The 23433-nt window shown below is 49.0% G+C and overlaps 1 protein-coding gene, 1 non-coding gene and 1 pseudogene across 2 annotated transcripts; 1 reads left to right on the top strand and 2 right to left on the bottom strand.

The window, feature by feature from the left end:
* Positions 1–6979: 6979 nt before the first annotated feature.
* Positions 6980–10117, top strand: LOC112884051 (urease accessory protein G). The gene is made up of 7 exons (XM_025949364.1): positions 6980–7145; positions 7251–7451; positions 8120–8180; positions 8567–8768; positions 9136–9257; positions 9381–9485; positions 9631–10117. The coding sequence occupies exons 1-7, from the start codon at positions 7090–7092 to the stop codon at positions 9712–9714; spliced, it is 831 nt and encodes a 276-aa protein (XP_025805149.1). The 5' UTR covers positions 6980–7089; the 3' UTR covers positions 9715–10117.
* Positions 10118–10322: 205 nt separating this feature from the next.
* On the bottom strand, positions 10323–10395 carry TRNAR-ACG. The gene has a single exon. It is a non-coding gene; the product is annotated as a tRNA-Arg (tRNA).
* Positions 10396–12378: 1983 nt separating this feature from the next.
* On the bottom strand, positions 12379–23377 carry LOC112886557 (annotated as a pseudogene).
* Between the last annotated feature and the right edge of the window lie 56 nt (positions 23378–23433).

Raw genomic sequence — 23433 nt, 5'->3', positions numbered from 1 at the left:
GTCTGCCTCGGGGGCTGGCTCCTAGGGCGTGGGCTCCTCTAGGGCCGCTGGCTCGGGGACTGGAATAGCAGCGGCCGGCTTCGACTTGCGTGGAGCGGCGCTGGTAGACCTAATAAAGTAGACTCAGTTATACCATCATACAAGTCGAAAAGAGCTGAATGTTTACTATACAACAGGGTGCAAACTTACAGTGTCGACTTCTTCATGACCGCCTTCTTCACCCGCATAGCCCGTCGTGGGGTACTCGTTGTCGGCGGGGGGTCACACCAGCCGCTGGCGCGGTGCCCGCCACGGCAATGGTAACCGCCGTAGAGGCCGTTGCGTCTGTTTTCGTTTCTGGGCACCCGGGCCGGGGTGGAGAAGCTGGAGGACTGCAAACGGGAAATGTTAGCATGCAACAACATTGGTGTATGACAACAAGGCAGCATGTTCGTACCTGGAGGAGTCGACTTCTTGCGCTTTTCGTTTGCGCATGACCCGTCGACCCTGCGGGACCGCAGGCAAAGTGTCGGCCAACTCCATGGATGGTCTGAGGGAGTTGCCTCTACTCGCCTCCTCCTCGGCTTCTTTCTCCGCCCGGGGGCTTCCGCCCTCTGTGGATTCGCTGCCGGGCTGAGCCTCGGCTACTTGGGCCCTCTTGGCTTCGGCCGCGGTGCTGGGGAGGAGGTGGTCCGGCCGGGGGATGTCGGGTTGCGGCGGGTAGCTCCGGTACAACTCTGTGTGCCCCTACAGAAGGTTTTCAGTTAGCAGTGGCATAACAGAGTTTGTTTTCAACAAAAAGTAGTCGAGTACTCACCGGTCTTGGAGGACTTCGCGCGGAAAACAGTTCTGGGACGTAGGGGACGGCGTTCACGTCCAACAGCACCCGTTTGACTCGGAGGAGCGCGGCTTCGTCTGACAGCTCCTCTGCACACATGTGAGACGGATCTTCAGCGCCCGTGTACTCGAAGCTAAGACGGTGGCGTTGTTGGATCGGCTGGACTTGGCGTTTGAAGAAAGAAAACATGACGGATGCGCCAGTCACTCCCATCAGTTTATGCGTTGCTATGGTGTCTAACACCTCCTCAACTTGATCCATGTCCCCGCTGGAAAGCTCGATGTTCCACTCCGGCCTCACAACAGGTGGACTGTTTGATTTTTCTAGGAGTTGGGGGGCATGATTTTCGATATAAAACCAGTGATTTTTCCACCCGGGAATGTTGGAGGGGAATTTGTACGTAAGGTACTTGTCGTCGGCTTGTTGTCTCAGTTGGATGCCGGTGCCCCCTACAACGGATGGATTCTTGGAGGTGGGTTGTGGTTTGACGTTGAAGAGGAAGCGGAAAAGATCCCAGCGATTCTCGATTCCAAGGAAGGCTTCACAGAAATGGATAAAAATCGAGATGTGGCAAATGGAGTTCGAGTTGAGATGATGGAGCTCACGCCAGTAATAGTAAAGAAGGCCACGGAAAAAAGAACAAGAGGGGAGGGCTAGACCCCGTTCGGCAAAATAGTAAAATGTGACGATTTCGTCAATATTTTCCATGGGGAAAGGTTCGTGGAACGAGGGACGCCAATTGATAAGATTCTTGTCTTGGATCAATCCCTCGGAAACTAGCCTATTGAGATCGTTGAGGGAGCACTTACTGTGTGTCCACTCTCCGGTCGGCGGCTGCAACTCCTTCTTCTTCCCTTCTTTCTCTGATTTCTTGGGGGCCATCTCTGGATCCGCTCGCCAGGAGTTGCTCGGGGGCTGCGGGGAGAGGGGTGGGGAGATCTGGGGGATTGGGATTTCTTTGGTAGTATGACGGCGGAGCGCGGCTCTATTTGGAGATTTTGGCAGCTCTTGGCAGATTGCAGACTGCAAGCACAGTTTTTACTTGGAGTTACCACGGGGTTAAATAACCAGCGACTGGGAACAGTTTTACTGTTTTGAAGTCGAAGAGTCGTTTCAGGGAATATTTGGAAGTTGAGAGGTCATTTGGTGAATTGTTTAGATAACATTTTCGTTTAACCATTTTTTCAGGGTTAATTGTCCCGAAAAAAGGGGTTTTCCGAATTCCGGATCTAACTTCCATCATTTGTATCATCACTTCAATTCTTTACCATATTGACAATTTTACACTGCATGTCACGACTTTTGGATCCTTATTTCCAAACTTGACAGGTTTGGATTCAAGGCTCGGGGGCTGCGGGATACGTGGCATCGACTACTTATTTTTTTGAATTTATTTGAAAAAGTAAGTAAGTAAGGAAGATTCAAGACTAATGCGACCCTCAGCCTGATTCTCCGTTTCAACCTAAGGCTCAGGGGCTACTCCATATGGAGTGCGATTTTTCATCGCACACCATATCAAAAATAAAATTCGGGGTATGAGCACCTCATAGCTTCGATGCAGCCAAGTAAGTACTCGAAGAAGGACTTCAAGACGGAGCTTCGAAATAAGTCGAAGACTACTTCGAAGGTACTCGATAAGCCTGTAGTACTCAGCTACGAAGAGCTCGGGGGCTTGTGTAACGCCCCGAAAAAAAAATTTCAAGCCTAAAACTACGCGATAGGGTGTTCCGACTAAAAACTGATTCACCGTAAAACCCTGACCCTCTCTGCCACACGTGCGCGTTACGTTCCCCGCCCTGTGCCACACAATGCCCGGCCTCCCCCACGCGCACCGCCTCGACCCTCGCCACCGCGTCACGACGACCGCGCGATCGCTTTCCGCAATTAGCGCCGGCGCAAGTCCTTTCTCGCGCGGCGCGCGAATCCTGCGCGCGCGTGGCCGACCGGCCGCGGTCGCCGCCGCGACCGGCGCCGACACACCCCTCCCTTTTCTCCCTCTTCTCTTATCTCTTCTATTTCTTTTCTCTTTCCTTTTTCTTTCCTTCTTTCCTTTCTTCCTTCCTTTCTCCTTTTTCCTTTCCCCCTCTCCTCCCTCCTCCTCTCCCCTGCTTCCGAGCGCCGCTCTGCCACGCCGGCCCCTCCTGCTTGGCCCTCGAGCCGCGGCCCCTCCCCTCCTGCGCACGCGCCGCGCATGGCCGCGCGCCGCGCCGTGCCAGCCGCCGCTCGCGCTCTGCCTTGGGCCCGCGCCGCGCCACGCCCCGCGCGCACGAGCGCGCTCTGTTTCCGCGCGTGCTGCGCCGCCCGTCGCTGCCCCGCCCCGCCGCGCGCGCGCCGTCGTCCTGTGCCGCACAGCGCCGCCCTTGTGCCCGGCTGCCCGTGCCCACGCGCGCGCACGCGCGTGCACCGCGTGCCGCGCCGCCCACCGTGCCGCCCGTCGCTTCGCGCGCACGGCCGAGCCGTGGCGACGCGCCGCCCGCCGCTGCCGCACCCCGCCTCGCCGCCCGCGCCGCCCCCTGTGCGCACAGCACCCGGCCCCTCCCCACGTGCTTGACGCCGCCTTGACGCCCGCGCCCCGTTGCATGCCGCGTCGCGACCCGGGCGCCATTAATGGCCGCCCGGAGCCGCTCCGCCGGCCACCACTCGCCCGCCCACTCGGCCGCCTATAAATAGGCCCTCGCGCAGCCCCTCGTTCCCCCACAGCTTCCACCGCCGCCTCCTGCCTCTCCCCGCGCCCCCATCGCCGCCCGCCCGTGTCGCACCACCCGCCGCCACCGCCTCCCGTCGACCGGCCTCCACGCGCCACCCCGGCCCGAGGTGAGGGCGGGAATCGAACCCCCTCTTCCCCCTCTCCCTTTTCCCCCACGCGCTCGAGCCGCCCCGGGCCTCGGCCGCCGGGATTGGGCCGGCGCCGAGCCCCCTTTCCCCCTCCTCTATTTCCTGCGGCAGGAGGAAGAAGAAGGGGTGATTTCGCCCTTAACCCCCCCCCCTTCTTTCCTATTTGGTTAAGAGCCCTTCCACCCTCGTGCTCTTTTGCAGAAAAGTCCCTTTTTGCATTTTCTTTCAAACCAAGTCCCTCCACTATATAAACTTATTTCCAAATAGGCCCCCACACTTATTTTTGCTGCACCCTAATACTTCTAGAATTTGCAAATAAGCCCTGTCCTTTCCAGGAAGTCTACAAATGAGCCCCTGGACCCCTGAAACCATCTTTAACTCGTCATTTTATGTGCGAAACGACCTCCGATCGACCCGAAACTTTACCACGCCCTTTCTAGTATAGTTCTAGCCATGCCATTAAGAAACCACCCAAAAATATTACCCCTACCTCCGTAACTAAATTATTTCCGATTCAAGCTCAACGATAAAAGCTTTTAGTTCTCTCGCTTGATTGCGTGCCTGTTTGTTTGCGTCGTAGGACACGGAGTGAACGAAGGAGTTCCCGACTGCGACCAAGCAACCGAGGACCAGTTCTGCGACCCCGAACCCGAGGGGCAGTGCTTCGATCAGGACCTCCCGCAAGGGTTTGACGATGGCAAGTTCAATTCCGCCCTTTGATGCATGTTTTTGTCCTAGTTTTTATAAACACAACCCGATGGCCTGTTTTATAAAATTGCATGGTTTTGCGTGCCGTAACCATGGTAGGATAGCCACCCTTGTTGTGACAACCATACCTTGATCACCTGATTTTATAAAGAAAATGCGTGTGTGTAGGAAAGGGGTAAAATGTGGATTTGAGAAACGAGTCGGACGGGATGGATGGCATTTCTGTGTGAATTGCCGTTGGTGTGCTCGTACCTGTGTGGTTGAGCGAGGAGGGGAGATATCCATCTTGTCCCCCCTAAGGACCGAGTTGATGTGTCGTCTCACCTAGCTTCCTGTCGTGCAAACCACTTGACCGTTGTATGGGCAACGGCTTGGCCTAACCCCACTAGTTAGTCTGATAGCCATCAGGAGAGCTGAGAGCAACGGGTGAACAAGGAGAAGGGATAAGCTCTGTGTGACTTATGCCCCGGTTAAACCTCAAAGATAGGCCGAATGACCCCTTGATGGATCCCGTAGTGGCTAGTCAGGCCTAGCTAAGGTGGGTAATGGCTTTGATGGGATCTGCACCGGCACTAAGGTGTTCGTGCTGTGGTACCCCACCTGTGGGTAAAGTTGCACACCTCTGCAGAGTTAAAAATCTATTCGAATAGCCGTGCCCACGGTATTGGGCAAGTTATGGTGTGGTCACATAACTAGTGTTTCTCTCTGGGAATGGTTGGTCTGGTGTGAGTGGTTTGGAAAATGTCCGGCAGTTGTGCCGTGAGCTACGGCGGACGGGGAGTCCGGTAGCGGTTTAAAACTTGGATCCTGCGTGGATCAACATCGTATACTCTTTGGTACTTGAAAGCTTGTTTTGAAAATGTTTTAAACAAACCCTTGCATGCAACCGAGTTTTTCTGCAAATAAACCCTAACATCATCCTTGGATTATCCTGTGCATTTAATTCTGTTATACCCCCTCCGTGGGTGTGATTGGACTTGCTGAGTACGTTTGTACTCACCCCATTCTTACTTTTACAGTGGAAGACCCAGACTACGTCCCTGAAGACAACGAGTAGGGTTTCGTCCTGCACCCAGTCTTGCCTGTGGATAAGGCCACCGTTGGAGTTCCGCATGGCGCAAGACTCTGATGATCCTCTTTTCGTAGCTAGTATAGTAGTGTGGGTTCTAGTTGTAATCCTCGCGATAGTGGCGCTTCACTGCCCATTACCACGTAGAGTTGTACGGTGATGTACCATCTGATGTAATAAAAGTGTTATCAGCCTCTTAGGACTGATAAAGCAACACTTTTAAGTCTTCCCTAATGGGGGGACGCTTCAGCTTGTCAGGCCCGGAGCCACGGGACTGTGTATATAACGTAGTTTAAAGAGGTTTAAGAGATTAAGTCCGTCTTATCTCTTATTCATCTCGTTTATCTCTTATTTATCCCATTTAAGTAGGAGATGAAGATAGCCGATACAGAAGGAATCTACTCGAGATATGTTCTGGTACGATTCCTTGACTGGTGTTGGTTAGGATCCTTGTAACCCTGGCCTTCCGGATATATAAGGGGGACAGGGACCCTCTCAAAACAAGATCATTAAGATCATTCTACACCCAAGGCAATACAAACCACCACACAGGACGTAGGGTGTTATGCGCCTCGCGGCCCGAACCTGTCTAAGTTTTGTGTTCCTTGCACCTTCGAGTTCCTAATCTCGGCGTCTCCTCACGTAAACTTACCACCTCGGGTATACCCCTCGGTGGGCAGCCGGTAAAACACCGACAGTATCTTTTATACAGTAACCAACTAGGGAACTTGCCATGTAAACACTATCCTTCGGAGTATATAAGTAGGGGTAGGGGTACCCCTAAACCAGTCAATACAACATCGAACACAGGACGTAGGGTGTTACGCTCCAAGCGGTCCAAACCTGTCAAAACCCTTGCGTCTTTGCGTTACCATCATGGTTCTGCGATCTCCCTCATCTATAAATCTACTACCTGAGCATACCCCACGTGGATTCGCCGGAGTACAAATCCGACGTATGGGTAGCCTATTTTTATAATGGTAGAGGTAAGTAATTTATTTGAAAAAATAACAGATTCAATGGCTATTATGATTAGAGTTGTTGGATTGATTGCCAGATATTTCTATTTTTTATGATAATTTTTAGAATTTTTCTATTTTTTTAAATATCCACCGAGGATTCTAGATGGTTTTATATGGAGACTTTTAAATATCCACAGGATAATAGTAAGATTGGATTAATTGCGCACCCAAATACCCAATAGAATATTTGAAAAAGTAACCGGGGTCTTCCTCAACCAAACCCTTACATGACTTAAAAGCAGCCAACAAGCCTATGCTGTGAAGGAAGGTGACATCATTTAGTTTTAGACCTTGCTTCATCTGATCAAATAAATCCAAAGGTTCTAGTACATGTCACACTGACACACTCTCCGCCGCAACGGCCCATCTCTCTGAAGTCACACAACCGCAGCCACGGGGCCCGGGGCCGGCTCATTCTGCCAGCACGACGGCCCGTTTCTTCCAACATCCCTCCAATTGACCTAATTCGGCCCACTTCTTCCGAACAAGCTCCCCTCTCTCTTGAGAATCCCAACGAGAATCCCCAAAGTCAACGAGCATCTTCTGACTTCTACTTGAGCTCATCACAGAATCTGCGCTCCGCCTCCTTATCCGATACCTCTAGCCTACCTCCCAATTCCACCTCCAAGCTCCTATCCATGGCGTCTCACGATCACCACCACCACCACTCTCACGACCACAATCACTCCCACGGGTGCGTGCGCGTGTGTCCTCATTCCTCTTGCGCCGCCCCGCCGCGTTCTCGTTTTCTGCACATCTGACCTAACGCATGCTCGGTTCGGTTTTGCTGCGCTTTCAGGGACGGCGATGGCCATGCAGCGGGGGGATCGTGGGTCGGGGAGGACGGTCGCGTGTGGCACTCCCACGACGGCCTCGCGCCGCACTCCCACGAGCCCATCTACTCCCCGGGCGACTTCACCAAGCGCGCGCCGCCGCTCGCCTCCCGCACCTTCACCGACCGCGCCTTCACCGTCGGCATTGGCGGCCCCGTCGGCACGGGGTAAGCTCGATTATGTCCTACTACTATCAATTGCTCCTCCCGATTGCTGGTAGCCTGGATCACATAATTCGGTGCGGTTATTTGGAGGCTGTGATGGAGAGAAACGCATCTCCTCTACATTCGTGTCGAGGTTGCTTTGTAATCCCAAATTCCTCCTTTGCACCGCTGCAAATTTCAGCTTCATCTGGGATTTAGGTTTGTTTGGTATGGAGGAGTTTCGACATCTTTGGGATCTCTGTTGATAAGGCGCTTGCTGGTGTTCACCTTTATCTAATGTAGATGCATAGTATTTTTTATGGCTCTAATTGAGTTAGGAGTGTTACTTACACACTGAATGCATGCCATTGACGCGGAAATATAAATTCATTTGTGCTTCTCGGTGTGCTTACTGGTCATTTCCAAATGGATTTTCTCCAATTTTTTTCAGTATAGATGCCTCGTTTCCTGTACATCTCTGATTATTCATTGACCTTGTTCCTGAAGTTCCATCCTGAAATGTGGAGTGGTGAGTTGGTGTAATTAGGTTGGAACACAGCATGTAGGCACATGCTCCAGAATAATTTTTACTGCTGAAATCCAATAAATTTCGTTGTTGCATATGCATTGAACAGCTACATTTTACAGTTTTATGGTTCTTAATGCTTCTATGAACATTTTTCCTTATTCAGGAAAACTGCCCTGATGTTAGCACTATGCAGATTTCTACGTGACAAATATAGTCTTGCGGCGGTATGTGACATCACTCTGCCCTCTGGTTCTTTTACAGAAATTATCTAGTTTTCCTGACCAAATTGAAAATGTAATGCTACGTAAGATTTTTGCTTGACCAGTCATATAATTTCGAGACATTCATCTATAATCTACTGCTTCATTTTTGTCCCTGCTTCTGATCTTCAGACTTTTCGCTTGTTAAAAGAGGTCTTATTTATCTGATTTCTGATAATTCAACTTAAACTAAAGCATGTTTTTCTTGTCTTATTCGATGATTTACCTACGTGCTGATATAGAAATACAAGCATTTCGCCTTCTTGAGATATTTTCTAAAGCATAGAATCTCCACCATGCAGCTTGAATCACGCATTTGGTCCTTTTTTATCTGTTCTCTTCATATCCAGGTCACAAATGATATTTTCACAAAAGAAGATGGGGAATTCTTAATCAAGCATGGAGCACTCCCAGAAGAGCGCATACGCGCAGTGGAAACTGGAGGCTGCCCTCATGCAGCTATACGTGAAGACATCAGTATAAATCTTGGCCCCCTGGAGGAGCTATCGAACTTGTACAAAGCTGATCTGCTACTCTGTGAATCTGGAGGAGGTATTTTATTTTCTGGATCCAAACTAAATAGGCTGTTTCTGTTGCCATGCATATATTTGTGTAAACCAGCCTATTCATCCTACTGAGATCATGTTGCCTGTCTAATGCTTGTGAAATGTTATCATGTGAACTTGACCTCATGTTTTAAAGTGAATACAGAGAATGCTCCTTTCAAGTCCTTGCAAAAAAGAAATTTTTGCATGCCTAGTCTGCTGTATATTTTGGGAGCATCATGTTAATTGAATATCTCAAGCACCCCTCTGCTTCGGAATAATAATGTGTATCCTGAGTTCTGGGTAATATCCATGTTTTTACACAACTCCATAATCAAGCATTAAAGGGCGCCATTCGTGCATTTCTCATGCAGATAACTTGGCTGCTAACTTTAGCAGAGAATTAGCAGACTACATAATCTACATAATTGATGTCTCCGGTGGGGACAAGATACCAAGAAAAGGTGGTCCTGGGATAACCCAAGCTGATCTTTTGGTGCGTCGTACTGTATTTCGCCAACTTCATCTATAACTACCTGAACTTGTTTGGACTTTTGACATTTACCTGCTTGGCATTTATTCCTAATTTTTTAATCGGTTTTGGTCATTCTAAACTTAGGTAATAAATAAGACAGACCTTGCACCGGCTGTTGGAGCTGATCTGGCTGTAATGGAACGAGATGCGCTTCGCATGCGGGAAGGAGGGCCTTTTGTGTTTGCACAGGTTCAGGATCAAGCTGTGCACATCTTTATTTATTTTTTGTTCGTCACATGAGCTCATGCTAGTTGCAAGCAACATGGTTTACATGTTAATACACTTAAATTCTTTACTGAAACCATGGATGAAGGCATCTTTCTACCGCGTGCAGGTGAAACACGGAGTGGGTGTGGAGGAAATCGTGAATCATGTTCTGCAAGCATGGGAAATTGCAACCGGGAATAAACGCCGATAAAAGATCTCATGACTTAGCTTTATATTCGGCGTGCAGCTGATGCACTTTGTCATTCGGCATGCATAAACCATCTGTTGGTTTTTGAATAAATTTCGCATCATTTGGTGCTGATGTACTAGAGACTTGGAGTTTCAAAATTTCCTTTTCGGCCTAATTTGGAAGCAAGGATGAGCTAAACCCAGGGAAGGAAAACCTCCCATCGAGAACTAACTGTCTTATTCAAATGGCATCCCCATGGATTGCTCACCCTTGGAAAAGTCAGGGGATCCCAAGGGGATTTGAGTTTCCAAACTAGTCCTTCATGTTGGAAGAGAAGGAAAGGTAGATCATGCCCTCAACTTCGGATGAGGGGTTGAGAATGTTATGAATGACAAATTGATGATGCCCCAGAACTCTATTTTCTGTTCAGTATGAGTTGGGGACTCCAATAACGAGCAGAAACATAGCTCTCAAAGCTGCAATACGGGCTCAGTGAAAAGTAGGAAATTGAAAAATAATTTTGGAGAAGAATTATTTTACTCCATAACTCTCTGTTTTTATATTCAGCACGACTTCGGAATGACCTCTCAGTGAAAAATAGGAAGTTCAAAAGAAATGACAAGAATAAGCGACTCCGCTGGGGATCGAACCCAGAATCTCTGGTTCCGTAGACCAGCGCCTTATCCATTGGGCCACGGAGTCGTAGACGTTGCCGTCACCGTGAGAGCTATATATTATAGATACATGTAGGTATCTGATGTTTTATGAATCAACCAAATAATAGCATGTCATTCTAGTTCATTTCTCCTTCAAAATTAGTTACACACAATATTATTCTAATTTATTTTATCAAATTTTTTATCGGTCCAATAATCCAAAAAAAATATACCTTGCATTCCTCCTAGTAGTGATGTACCATAATCCGGTTGCTCCAGAAAGATTTTTTAAAACTTAAAAGACGCAAGGTTTGCACAAAGCATAAATGGCATTGCGCAGTCGCGCAGATGCCCTGCCCCACGCCACGATCCTCTCCAAAAGGGGAAAAAAAAAAGATGAGATGCCCCACGAAAATGCGAGCCACCAGCAAAGGCGCCGGCGGCGTGCGGACCGGTTGAGAAGGAAGCGCAGAAGAGGAGGCCGCGAGAGAAGATCGTGATAAAGAGAGGAATCATCAGTGGCATTCGGCTGCGGTAAACTAGTGACACCTTTTGATTTTTTTTATTTTTTGGGGCGGTGGTCATTGTTGCCTGCAGAGAGTGCTTGGTGTGTGCTTCAGACGGGGGAAACGAAACAGGCAATGTCACGGTGCACGTACGTTAGCTCGAGAAATATATATAAGCTCCATGCATCTTACAGTTCCTTGGGGTCCGTAGGTAACAGCCGAGTGGTGGCAGCTGAACGATGGCGGCGGCCCATGCTCCAGTGCTGACACGGAACAGCTGGCAAGACACCGTTCTCGGCCCCGTTCCTCCCATGGCAAAGTCAGGGAGCGAGGCCTCTCCGTCGCCGGACGCCTGTACTCCGGCTCCGTGAAGGATCTGGCTCGCGGCGCCGCCACCGCGTCCGCGACGGCATGGTCCCCTCAGACCCTCGCAGCCTTATCGTCTCGAGCCACAGCCTCCTCTCGCGCGGGGGTGATTGAGGGCGACCTCTGGACGCATGACGGCGGCAGGGTGTGACGGGCGGGGCGTAGCCGCGGACCATCGCCGGCAGCCATGTGCCCATGTGGCCATGTCGCCGGCCCGTGAAATTTGGGGAAGCATCCCCTATCGTTATCCGGGTATTGACAAATAGGTACCCAGTTTGGATCGCGATTATTTAATCGCGATCCGAATATTTTCAAATACACCCCTATTTTGGATCCGGATATTTGCAAAAGAACCCCCGGTTAGAGATTTGGGTCATTGCTTGTTACCTGCGGCCCCTCGTTCCGCTGCTCCTGCGTCGGCCGTCGGCCGCCGCCGATGTCCGTCTCGCCTTCCGTTCCCGCTGAATCTCGATCTCCGTCCCACTCGATCTATCAAAGCTCTCCGCTCCGCTGCAGCAAGGAACGGAGGCGCGCGATTCGTTACCATCCAATCCGGGGAAGCACTAGCTGCCCGGCAATGGCGATTCCCGGCGGTGGGAAGGATTCTGCGGTAAACGAAAGAGGAAACCCGTTCCCTCGCGACGACTCGGCGCACCAGTCCTCTCCGTCGCCGCTGGCATCATGTGGCCCGGCCCCCGGCACCGGCAGGAATTAGACTATGGTCCCCACCGCAACGCGCAGAACTCGAGCCTGTCACCTTGCCAACAGGCACGTGAAACATGATGGTCTTGCAACAGTCATCGATCAAGGCAGCGATTCCACATTTCTGCTTTTGCGTTAGTCACTGCCACGGCAAAAGCGAGCCAGCGGAAGGGAGATGCTGAAGCTGAACTGCTGCATCCTTCCCTTTCTTACTGAAAGCATCCTAGGCTAAGAAACCTTTTTATCGCAAATAAAATGAAAAGAAACTGATATAATAATCACCCCCCCTGTGTAATGTTTAGGATAAGAGGAAGCAGTTTGAAGCATTATCCTAAATATATGCCTTTAAGACGGTTTTCCTCCACGGAACATAAAATAGAGTCAAATTTGCAAGAGCACGAGCTCATTTTCATGGCACAAACGATGTCCCCAACAAAGCCAGCACCTGCCTTAAGTTTTTTGCGAGTTCAAAAATACTACTTGCAGCGATCCAGAGGCACATGCATTGAGGTCTTTACAACTTCTATTGATCAAGGCACAAAGGCAGCGCTTCTACTATTGTGCTTGTTAGTTTGATCTCAAACCCCGGATCGGTCTAACGACCGATCCGGAGTCTGTTACGCGCCCCGATCGGGGGCGCACCGCCAACCCAATGGTGGGTAGGCCCCCGTCGCGCAGTGCCAAAATAAATAGAGAGGTGGGGGCCGGGGCACGTGCAACGAGGTTCGCCGCCGTGCCTAATCCCCACCTAAAACCCTAGCGATCCGATCCAAGGGGAGGCGCTGAAGCGACGGGAAGTGCCACCGTCGCCTCTACGCCGAGCTCCGCCGCCGCCTTTGCACCAAGTGCTGCCGCCACTGCACGGCATCGCCTCCGCTCGCTCATCCTCGCCCCGACTCCGGCTCGATTTCCTCAAGCCATGGCCAACAACATTGAGGCCGGGACTTCAACAGGGGGTACGGCATTCTCTCTCTCTCTCGATTTCTATCTAGATCAATCGCAAATGCAATCTTGTTTCCCTAATTACCGAGCTAATCCATGTTTAGTGGATCCTTAAGAGCTTAACAATGGTATCAGATTAGCCTCACTAATCGTGGTTAGTCTCGGGTAAGAGAGAAGGAAAGCAATTAGAAGGAGGGGATTTCCAATTAATCCGAAAGAAATTGCAAGGGAAGGAGCAAAAGCAAGACTCAAACCCCTCGGGTGAAAGCCACCTTGCAGCCCGATTCAAACCCTAGCCTGCTCACCCTAACCCTAAGCCTAGATCCATCCCCAATCAAGCAAGAAAGAAGAAGGAGGACGATTCCTACCTTGACACCGGGAGCTACCTGCTCCACGGGCCAGCGCCGCCGGGGCCCAGGAGCTCCGGCGCTCCACCGACCTCGAATGAACCGAAGCATCCCGAGCCATCCCGAGCTCGAGGATCTCCACCGCGCCGTGATGCGTGGGCCAGCTAGCCACCCCGAGCCCGCTCGACGGCGGTGCGCTCCAATCCAGGCGAGCGCACTCGCCGGCGAGGAGGCCCGCGGCGGCGCCACACCTTCGGCCGCCGTCGCGCGGAGGAAAGAGGAGGAGGGAGGAGCGGCTGCGGGGAGCAGGAGGGAAATGCCCTAGGGTTAGGGCGACGCGCGCGCCGGGGGTGGGTTTTGATCCACCGGAAACCCCGCGTGACCGTCGGATCTGATCCGACGGCCACAGAGCGGTCGCGGGCGAGCGGGCCACCTACAGCCCAGGCGGGGGACGACTTTCCCGGCCCAGGCCCAGGTTGCGGCCTGGTGCGCGGGTGAGCCCCCCCGCGCGCGCGGTTGAGCGTTAGGCCGGGCCGTTTCGCGCTGCTTTTGGGCCCACTTTTGGCCGGTTTTGGGTTTTGATGAACAGTGAGATTCATTTTTTTTTCAGAAACCCTTTTTCAAGCACTTCATGTATGATTTGATCTCCATTTTAAATTTCACCAACGTGAATTTTTCTATGGAGAGATAGTAAGTAAGAATGTTTCTGAAAGTTAGCCCTATTTATTTTTCCGCTGCAAATTTAATTAAGTTATATCCTTTAATTATTTTAGACCCAACGAGATATTATAGTTAAAGGAGTCAGTTTTCAGTTTTTTCTTCAGTTATAATATTGTTATTTTCTGACCAACGTTGATAATAGCAGTATTATAATTTTTAAGTTAGTTTCCATGCATTTGCTCTAATTCTGCCCAACGGTGTTTTAGAATTAATGCAGCTAGTTAATTGTATATCTTAAATATTGACCAACGTTAAATTGAGATATGCAATTATTGTTTCATAAAAGCAGTTCTCACCTTTCTTGATTTAAATTTCAGGATCTAATGTAATGACCTTCATTAATGCTATACCGCCGTTGGATGGTTCCAACTACGGGATATGGGCACAGAAGCTAGAAGTGGCTCTCGCACTGTCAGATATCGATTTCGCAATCACCTCACCGTTTCCCGTTTGTCCTGAGGAACCGGTGAGGGACCCGGAAGAGACCTCTGCCGCTTGGCAAGCCCGTCAGAGAGAACATGCAAGTGTTCAAATGAAGTTTGATCTTGAGAAAGCAAAATGGATCTCTTCCAACAGAAAGTGTTTGATGGTCATCAAAAGTTCCATCATAGATAGTATCAGGGGAGCAATCCCAGATTGCGCCACCGCAGTCGAGTACTTAAAGAAAGTTGAGAGTCAATTTGTTGGCTCCTCAAAAGCGTATGCACAAACTCTGATTCAGAGGTTAGTTAATGATAAGTACACTGGCGGTGGTGTGAGAGAGCACATACTAAAAATGAGCAATATGGCATCTAAGCTCAAACCTATGGACATGGAGCTTCCTCATACTTTTATTGTTCATTTGGTTCTGGCTTCTCTGCCAAAAGAGTTTGAGACTTTTGTTGTTAACTACAACATCAGCCCAGAGACATGGGACTTAGAGAAGCTCATTGCGATGTGTGTGCAAGAAGAGGAAAGACTCAAAGCCTCGCATGGTGACACGCTCAACTATGTTAGGCATAACAAAAGAAACAACTCTTCAGATAAATATACGAGGCCACAAGTGAAACCTCAGTTCAAACGAGGTTCCGCTTCTTCTTCTTCTTCGACTCACCCAGGCAAGGGTGGAAAGAAAGATCAACCACATATTGAAAAAGATCAATGCATGTGGTGTCACAAGACGGGACACTACAAGAAAGATTGCCCAGATTTTCTACGGCATTTAATTAAGAAAGGTGAGGATGTTATCACATTTATCGATGAGACCCTGTACGTAAGTTATTCTAAATCTACTTGGTGGATTGATTCAGGTGCAACTGTTCATGTTGCTAATTCTTTGCAGGGTATAAGTACAAAGACGATGCTACAAAGAGGGGATAGATGGCTGAAAGTCGCCAATGGAGTTAGAGCCGACGTTGAAACAGTTTGCCAACTCACGCTAGAATTAGAGAATGGCTTTAAACTCCAGTTACATAATGTTCTTTATGTACCCTCTTTGTCTAGAAATTTAATTTCAGTATCATACTTGGCAGATGATGGTTATAAGTGCCACTTTGGCAAAGAACAATGTGAGATTTTATTTGGAAGTCAGTGTGTTGGTCTTGCCATCCGACAAGACAAACTTTATATGTTGCCTATGCATGAGACTGTAAATTCTGTTAGCAATACAACGAGTATTGAACGCACGTCTAACGACGCAAGTCATAAGCGCAAACGATGCGACAACGAAAATTCAGCGAAATTATGGCACTGTCGTTTAGGCCATATTTCGAGGGGGAGAATTGAGAGATTAATTAAAGAAAATATTCTCCATCCGTTAGATTTTTCAAATGAAGAATATTGCATCGATTGCGTTAAAGGAAAGTATGTTAAGAAAATAAAGAAAGGAGTCAAACGCAGTTCAGGGGTTTTGGAGATAGTGCACACAGATATCTGTGGTCCATTTCCCATAAAGTCCGTGGACGGTTATGATTCGTTCATAACGTTTACGGATGACTATTCGCGTTATGGATATATTTATCCAATCAAAGAAAGATCAGAAGCGTTAGATAAATTTAAGATTTTTAAGGCTGAAGTAGAAAATTAGCAAAATCTTAAAATAAAAATAGTAAGATCTGACCGTGGAGGTGAGTACTACGGTCGTCATACCCCGTATGGCCAAGTTCCTGGACCTTTTGCAAGGTTTCTACAGGAAAATAGAATAGTAGCCCAGTACTCTACACCGGGCGAGCCTCAGCAAAATGGAGTCGCTGAAAGACGTAACCGTACCCTAATGGACATGGTGAGAAGTATGATAAGCTACTCCACATTACCGATTAATTTGTGGATGGAGGCGTTAAAAACCGCTATTCATATTCTTAATCGCGTACCGAGTAAGTCGGTGCCTAAAACACCGTATGAGTTGTGGACAGGGAGAAAATCTACACTAAACTATTTACATGTGTGGGGCTGTCCAGCTGAGGCGAAAGTATTTAATCCAAATATCGGAAAGTTAGACCCTAAGACAGTAAGTTGCCATTTTATTGGCTATCCAGAAAAGTCGAAGGGTTATCGTTTCTACTGTCCTAACGGATATACAAAGTTCGTAGAAACGAGACACGCTGTCTTTTTGGAGGATCAGATGATAAGGGGGAGCACGGTAGCTCGGAAGATTGATCTTGAGGAGAAGCGGGTTTTCGTACCTACTCCGATGATCCAAGATCCATTTTTCGTGTTGCCTGTTGCTGCTTCACCTACGGTGTCAGCACCTGTTGCTAGTTTTTCACCAGTTGCTGTGTCACCTACGGTGCCAGCACCTGCTGTTAGTCCTCCAGCTGCGGCGACTAGTCAGAACCAGGAACCTGTCCTTCAGGATCCGACAGAACCGATAGCCGCACATCAGGGGGAGCAACAGCAGCCCCAAGTGGAAGAAGTGCCGATAGCTGAGGCACCGAGAAGATCTCAAAGAACAAGAAAGCCCGCTATTTCGAGTGATTATCAAATCTATAATAGCGAGGAAATTCAGATGGAGGGTGACCCCACTTCATTTGAAGAAGCCATGAGAAGCGTTCATTCGTCTGAGTGGTTGGAAGCCACGAAAGACGAAATGAAATCGATGAGTACCAACGATGTTTGGGATCTAAAAGAAATTCCTAAAGGAGCCAAAACAGTAGGCTGCAAATGGGTCTACAAGACAAAATGTGACTCCAAAGGGAATATAGAGAGATATAAAGCGCGACTTGTGGCGAAAGGTTTCACGCAAAGAGAAGGGATAGACTATAATGAAACATTTTCTCCTGTTTCATGCAAGGATTCCTTCAGGATTATAATGGCGTTAGTGGCACATTATAATTTAGAATTACATCAGATGGATGTAAAGACGGCGTTCCTCAACGGGGATCTTTATGAGAACGTTTACATGGCACAGCCGAAAGGTTTTGTCGTGGAAGGAAAAGAAAAGATGGGATGTCGTCTAAAGAAATCCATTTATGGATTAAAGCAAGCCTCCAGACAGTGGTATTTAAAATTCGATGAAACCGTAAGAAAGTTTGGTTTCAAAGAAAATGAGGAGGACAACTGCATTTATGCAAAATTTAAGAATGGAAAATTCGTTTTCCTTATTCTATATGTGGATGATATTCTGCTTGCCAGCAGCGATATTGATCTGCTATTAGAGATAAAGAAATTCTTGTCCTCAAAGTTCGACATGAAAGATTTAGGTGATACCTCATTCGTTTTAGGAATTGAGATTCACCGAGACAGAAACAAGGGGGTTTTAGGATTATCGCAGAAAGCATACCTAGAAAAGGTACTAAAGAAGTACGGTATGCATTCGAGTAAGCCAACACCTGCTCCTATAGTCAAGGGCGATAGTTATGGGAAATTTCAGTGTCCCAGAAATCAGTACGAAATCGATCAGATGAAAGCGGTACCATATGCTTCAGCTGTCGGAAGCCTACAGTATGCTCAAGTATGTACGCGTCCTGACTTAGCTTTTGTCACCGGGATACTTGGCAGATTCCAAAGCAATCCAGGGATAGAACACTGGAAAATGGTTAAGAAAGTCTTGCGTTATGTGCAAGGAACGAAAGACCTCGAGCTAACATACAAGAGATCTGAATCTCTAGTAATAGAGGGTTATTCAGACTCAGACTTTGCGGGAGATAAGGATGACAGAAAATCCACGTCAGGTCATGTGTTCACTCTCGCAGGTGGAGCTATATCGTGGAAAAGCTCCAAACAGACAGTTACTGCGTCATCTACGATGTATGCAGAATTTATAGCTTGTTACGAGGCATCGGGGCAGGTTAAATGGCTAAAGAAATTTATACCCGGATTAAGAGTGGTTGACAGCATAGAAAAACCACTAAAGATGTACTGCGACAATGAGCCTGCAGTATTTTACGCTCACAACAACAAGTCGAGTGGAGCTGCCAAACACATCGACATAAAGTTTTATGTTGTTAAAGAGCAAATCCAGGATCATACAATCAGTCTTGAGTATTTGAGCACAAAGAAAATGTTAGTGGATCCGCTCACAAAAGGCTTACCGCCCAATGTGTTCAGAGAACACTTAGCCGGCATGGGTTTACGGGAAAGCTTATGATTCCTGGACAGTAAGGGCCCAAAAGTACGGTTCTTTTTCAAACAGAAAAGTGTGTTGTGGCTGTTAATCCAGCGGTAATAACTGTTGAGATGAGGCATGCTCGATGCACTGATCTGAATGAAATCGGACGTAAGAAGTGAGTAAGTAAGTTGAGATCAAAGGGGAGAATGTTAATTTGATCTCAAACCCCGGATCGGTCTAACGACCGATCCGGAGTCTGTTACGCGCCCCGATCGGGGGCGCACCGCCAACCCAATGGCGGGTGGGCCCCCGTCGCGCAGTGCCAAAATAAATAGAGAGGTGGGGGCCGGGGCACGTGCAACGAGGTTCGCCGCTATGCCTAATCCCCACATAAAACCCTAGCGACCCGATCCAAGGGGAGGCGCTGAAGCGACGGGAAGTGCCACCGTCGCCTCTACGCCGAGCTCCGCCGCCGCCTCTGCACCAAGTGCTGCCGCCACTGCACGGCATCGCCTCCGCTCGCTCATCCTCGCCCCGACTCCGGCTCGACTTCCTCAAGCCATGGCCAACAACATTGAGGCCGGGACTTCAACAGGGGGTACGGCATTCTCTCTCTCTCTCGATTTCTATCTAGATCAATCGCAAATGCAATCTTGTTTCCCTAATTACCGAGCTAATCCATGTTTAGTGGATCCTTAAGAGCTTAACAGTGCTTTCACCCAGAGCCACGGCAAAAGGCTGAAGAGAGAAAATGCAGAGCTGCTGCATCCTCTGCTTTCTTATTGACTGTTCAAGTTCGAGCAGAAAAGGCAAAAGATTGACTCCTAGCCACTAGTGATGAACTGTTCTCAAGTTGTCAGACACGTTTCTTGAATCCAGACCCATCGCTTGTGCGATGCTTCTCACCTCAGCGATCATCGCCACAACGTCATTCAGTTTGTTAACAGCAGAACCGACTCCCTGCAATCAGAAGAACAACGATCGGCTACTGTCAAAGTCACATTGCTGGTTTTTCCTAAAAGAGAAACTTCAGGTATACATTAGTGCATACCACTCCAGCAGCTCCTGCAGTTACTGCCATTGGTGCTGTCACCGAGCTTAACCCTGACGAGCACATCACTGGAATGCTGATAGCCCTGGAGATGGAGTACGCTGCAGCAAGTGTTGGTGTTGCCTGCCAATTGTAACTCAGTTTCGTAAATCCGGTATAATGGAGAAACAGCTTGATACAATATGCTCATTTTTTAGTCGAGGTTTGCCATACCTTTTCAATTAATCCCAGCACTCCAGGGTTTGTAGGGCTAGAACATTTTCCGCCTTCAGTTTGGATGATATCAGCGCCTTCCTCTTCGAGTAGCTCTGCAAGTCTCATCTGCAAATATGCATCGAAATTAGCCAGTTGAAAGCATGTGCCAGTTATTTTCATTTCAGAAGACTTTGTGTCTAAATGTAGTGATTGTTGATGAACATATACCTGATCTGGCAGGCTCAGTGTGTGAGGAACTGTTACTGATAAGGTAATGCCTGGAAGCATCTTCCTGGTTTCCCTTGTCAGCTTCAGTATCTGAAATCAATTACAGTGTGAGTTTCTTTTGATATTCCACTTGTGAATTATGTTGCAGAAAGAGATGCACAATTAGCAAATTTAGCAGCTCTGAATAAGAAGGTCAGTGAATACCTGCTCAGAAGAGAACTCGATGCCCATCTCATAAAAGGAATCATAGTTTCCAATCTCAACCTGCAAGAAAGAAGGTTTTTACTGAGGAAAATATTTTTTTGCCTTTCTTTTATATATATATATATTTGTGTGTAGGGCTCATCCCAAGTTTAAAGCCTGACCATTTTAGCTCCAGCTTGTACTGCAGAATGGAACGCTGAAGGATCTACTGATGAGACACAGATCTGCAGTATGCAATATCCAGAATGCACTTACCATAACCAACTCTGCAGTAAAACCTTAATGGAAATTACATTGACAAATTCCATTCACCCTGTGAAAGGATAGCTTACCGGAAGGGTGGTAAGATCCAGAGCAAGCTTTACTAGGTCCTCATCACATGCTATGTCAACATGGGTGGCACCTCCCTGCAACCATTAACAAAGTTACATCAAACTTGTTATTATAGCTGATGAGTAATTGTCAGTCCAAAATATGACATGATCATGAATATAATAGTACGTGTCACACTTTTCATATACTTAAAGTTGAGTATAATATAGGTTTGCTGGTCCAAAGTATGATAAGTAAACAATTTTTGGTTTGAAACTACAAAATGAAAGAGGCCCTCTCCACAGACTCCTGCCAAATTATAGTGCAATTCCTACTTTTCCTAGAGAAGGTTCACATCACTAAGAAAATTTTAAATGGCATTAGTTGCTTTCTTGTTTTTCTTAACAAAGCTCACATGTCTTGGAAAATTATAGCTAATTTAGGTTGCTTCCTGGTACACATAGATGTTGACTGTATTTGAAGAGAGGAGGTTGATGACCCTGCTAACTTGTTTTGATCATGACTTCTCCATAGATATACTAATTAACATACTGGATGAAGGATAATGAGTACTCAATCCAGAACATTGAATCCTGGACAGTGACCTGCCGTGTAATTTGACTTTTTTGTTGAAAAATCATCAGCGACATGATCTTAGATTATTCATAGCTCTAGAAGACACAAATAGACAACATAACATGAGTACGTTTTATGATTGCTTGCAAGTTTTGATGCCATTTTCATATTGTCTTTGCAAGGAACCAGACCATCCTCATTTTTCACATATTTAGTCTCAAAGAAGTCTGCAAGAACAAAATAATAAACATTGAAAGATAGATGCATCATCAACACCTTATCTGCAGCTGTGACAACAGATGCAACACTGCTCCTGTCGAAGTTTTGTAGCCCAGAGATGATCTGCATAAGACGGTGACTATCAGCATTCAGTACGGAAACGCATCCAACCGTAAAAATTTCGGTGGCCTGATGCTTCAACTGTCCATTCTGAAGACGGCAGTACATATACAGAGTTCTAATGCACTGAAAGTAACATGTGAAACTTGCTGCATCCTAATGTCATGTTTGGAACGCACGCATTTCATAAATATTTTACTGGAAAACAGTTGAAACTCGTGTTCCAAATGGAGCGTAAACGTTGACATCAAAAGATTGATAAGGTGAAGGAGGCGCAGAGAAAGATAAACCTTGAGAGCTCTGTTCTCGCGGAAGGCCCTGAGGACGGCGTCCTTGTTGGCGCCGTCAGCAGCCGATGCGCGCACGGCGAACAGTGGTCGTGGTGCTCGCCGCGCCCCTGCTCGGCTCGCCACCGGCTGGCACTTGGCAGCGGTGAAGAACGGGGCATGGAGAAGGCCTAGTGAGCCCGGCGCTGCCATTCTTGCTCAGCTGCTCCTCTCCTGCTGACCCTTTGCTGAAGATTTTTGGGAGGGAAGGAGAAAGAGATAAGATGACCCTACACAGAAATGGCCGGGTGTTTATGGCTTCGACGGTGCAAAAATCTCTCTGACACCTCAAATATCTTATTACAAGGTTCAGCGAGAAGCCCCTGGTGTTTACGGTCCTTGCAAACTAGTCCTCAGCCGTCAGATAATCACGTTGGTTTCAGTCTTTCCTGTGCAGAGGTTTTCAGGTGAGGTAGTTGCTTTGGTGGTATATTTGACACGTTGGATGTCTGATATCAACAAGCAGGAGCGAAATGACAACCACAAATCAGCAAGTCATGCTTAATACATACCGAGTCACGGACATAGGTCATGAAGCGTTGACACAAGCTCCTTAAACCCATGGCCCCAAATTTTATTCAGAAAAAAAAATACAGAAGTTTTCAAATCCAGTGCGGCATTCCGGCGAACATCTTGCCTGCAGCCTGCCTTACTTGCCAATGCCGTTCAGGCGCTCAACGACGGTGATCAGTGCCTGCAAGCTCAGGTCGCCGTCGCCGTTGGCCACCATCGCCGAGAACATCTGGTGGTACAGCGCGGCTCCGGGCAGCACATTCGCCTCCTCCTGACCGTCACCGACCTCCAGCGCCATGCCGAGGTCCTTGACGATGTACCGAACGCTGCCCCCGTACTCGAACTCGCGGCGCAGCACGCGGTCGCCGAAGATGTCCATGATGCGCGAGCCCGCCGCGCCCTTGGACACCGCGTCGAGGAACAGCGACGCATCGAGACCCGCGGCGTTGGCGAAGGCCACGGACTCGCCCAGGCCCACCACCGCGCCGGCCACCGCGATCTGGTTGGCGATCTTGCTGCTCTGGCCGCTGCCGGGCGCGCCCATGTGGGTCGCCTTGCCGAGGTGGGCGAAGAGCGGGGCGAGCCAGGCGACCACGGCCTCGTCGCCCCCGGCGAAGATGGCCAGCGTGCCGTCTCGGGCGCCGACGTCGCCCCCCGAGACTGGCGCGTCGACGGCGTAGCAGCCTGCCGAGCTTGCGGCCGCGGCGATCTCGCGCGCCAGGGAAGGAGAGGAGCTCGTGCAGTCGATCAGCACGCCGCCGGGGCGGAGGCCGGCGAGGGCGCCGGTGGTGGGGTCCAGAACCACCGCGCGGACGTCGCCGGGGTTTCCGACCATAGTGAACACCACATCGGATGCAGCAGCCACGGCCGCCGGCGAGTCCGCGAGGCCCGCGCCAGCGGCGACAAGGCTCTCCGCCTTGCCCGGCGTGCGAGCGTACACAGTGACTGCGAACCCAGCCGCGAGGAGGTGCTTAGCCATGGCGCCGCCCATGACGCCGATGCCGATCCACCCGACACGCGTGGCCCCCGGGCGCACCGGCCCCGGGAAACCAAAGGCCGCTGGATCCACCTTCCGCTCCTCCTCCATGATCCCCTCCAGAGGTGCTCTCAAGCTACCAATTATCCAAAGCTTCCTCGCTTTTTTTTGGAGAGGAGGATGTGAAGTGTCGGTGTGTGTGTGGGGGGGGGGGGGGGGGGGGGCGCATCAAAGTTCTGGGAAGGAGACAACAACA

Source organism: Panicum hallii, chromosome 3 (genome assembly GCF_002211085.1).
Source record: "Panicum hallii strain FIL2 chromosome 3, PHallii_v3.1, whole genome shotgun sequence".
NCBI lineage: Eukaryota > Viridiplantae > Streptophyta > Magnoliopsida > Poales > Poaceae > Panicum > Panicum hallii.
This window is presented reverse-complemented; position numbering and strand designations above follow the sequence as displayed.

Bases quoted from the DNA above. Each gene is read 5' to 3' on its own strand.
- LOC112884051 (XM_025949364.1), top strand. From the start codon at position 7,090: ATGGCGTCTCACGATCACCACCACCACCACTCTCACGACCACAATCAC. The intron at 8,769-9,135 runs GTATTTTATTTT...TTTCTCATGCAG, and splicing joins ACTCTGTGAATCTGGAGGAG to ATAACTTGGCTGCTAACTTT. The intron at 9,258-9,380 runs GTGCGTCGTACT...TTCTAAACTTAG, and splicing joins TAACCCAAGCTGATCTTTTG to GTAATAAATAAGACAGACCT.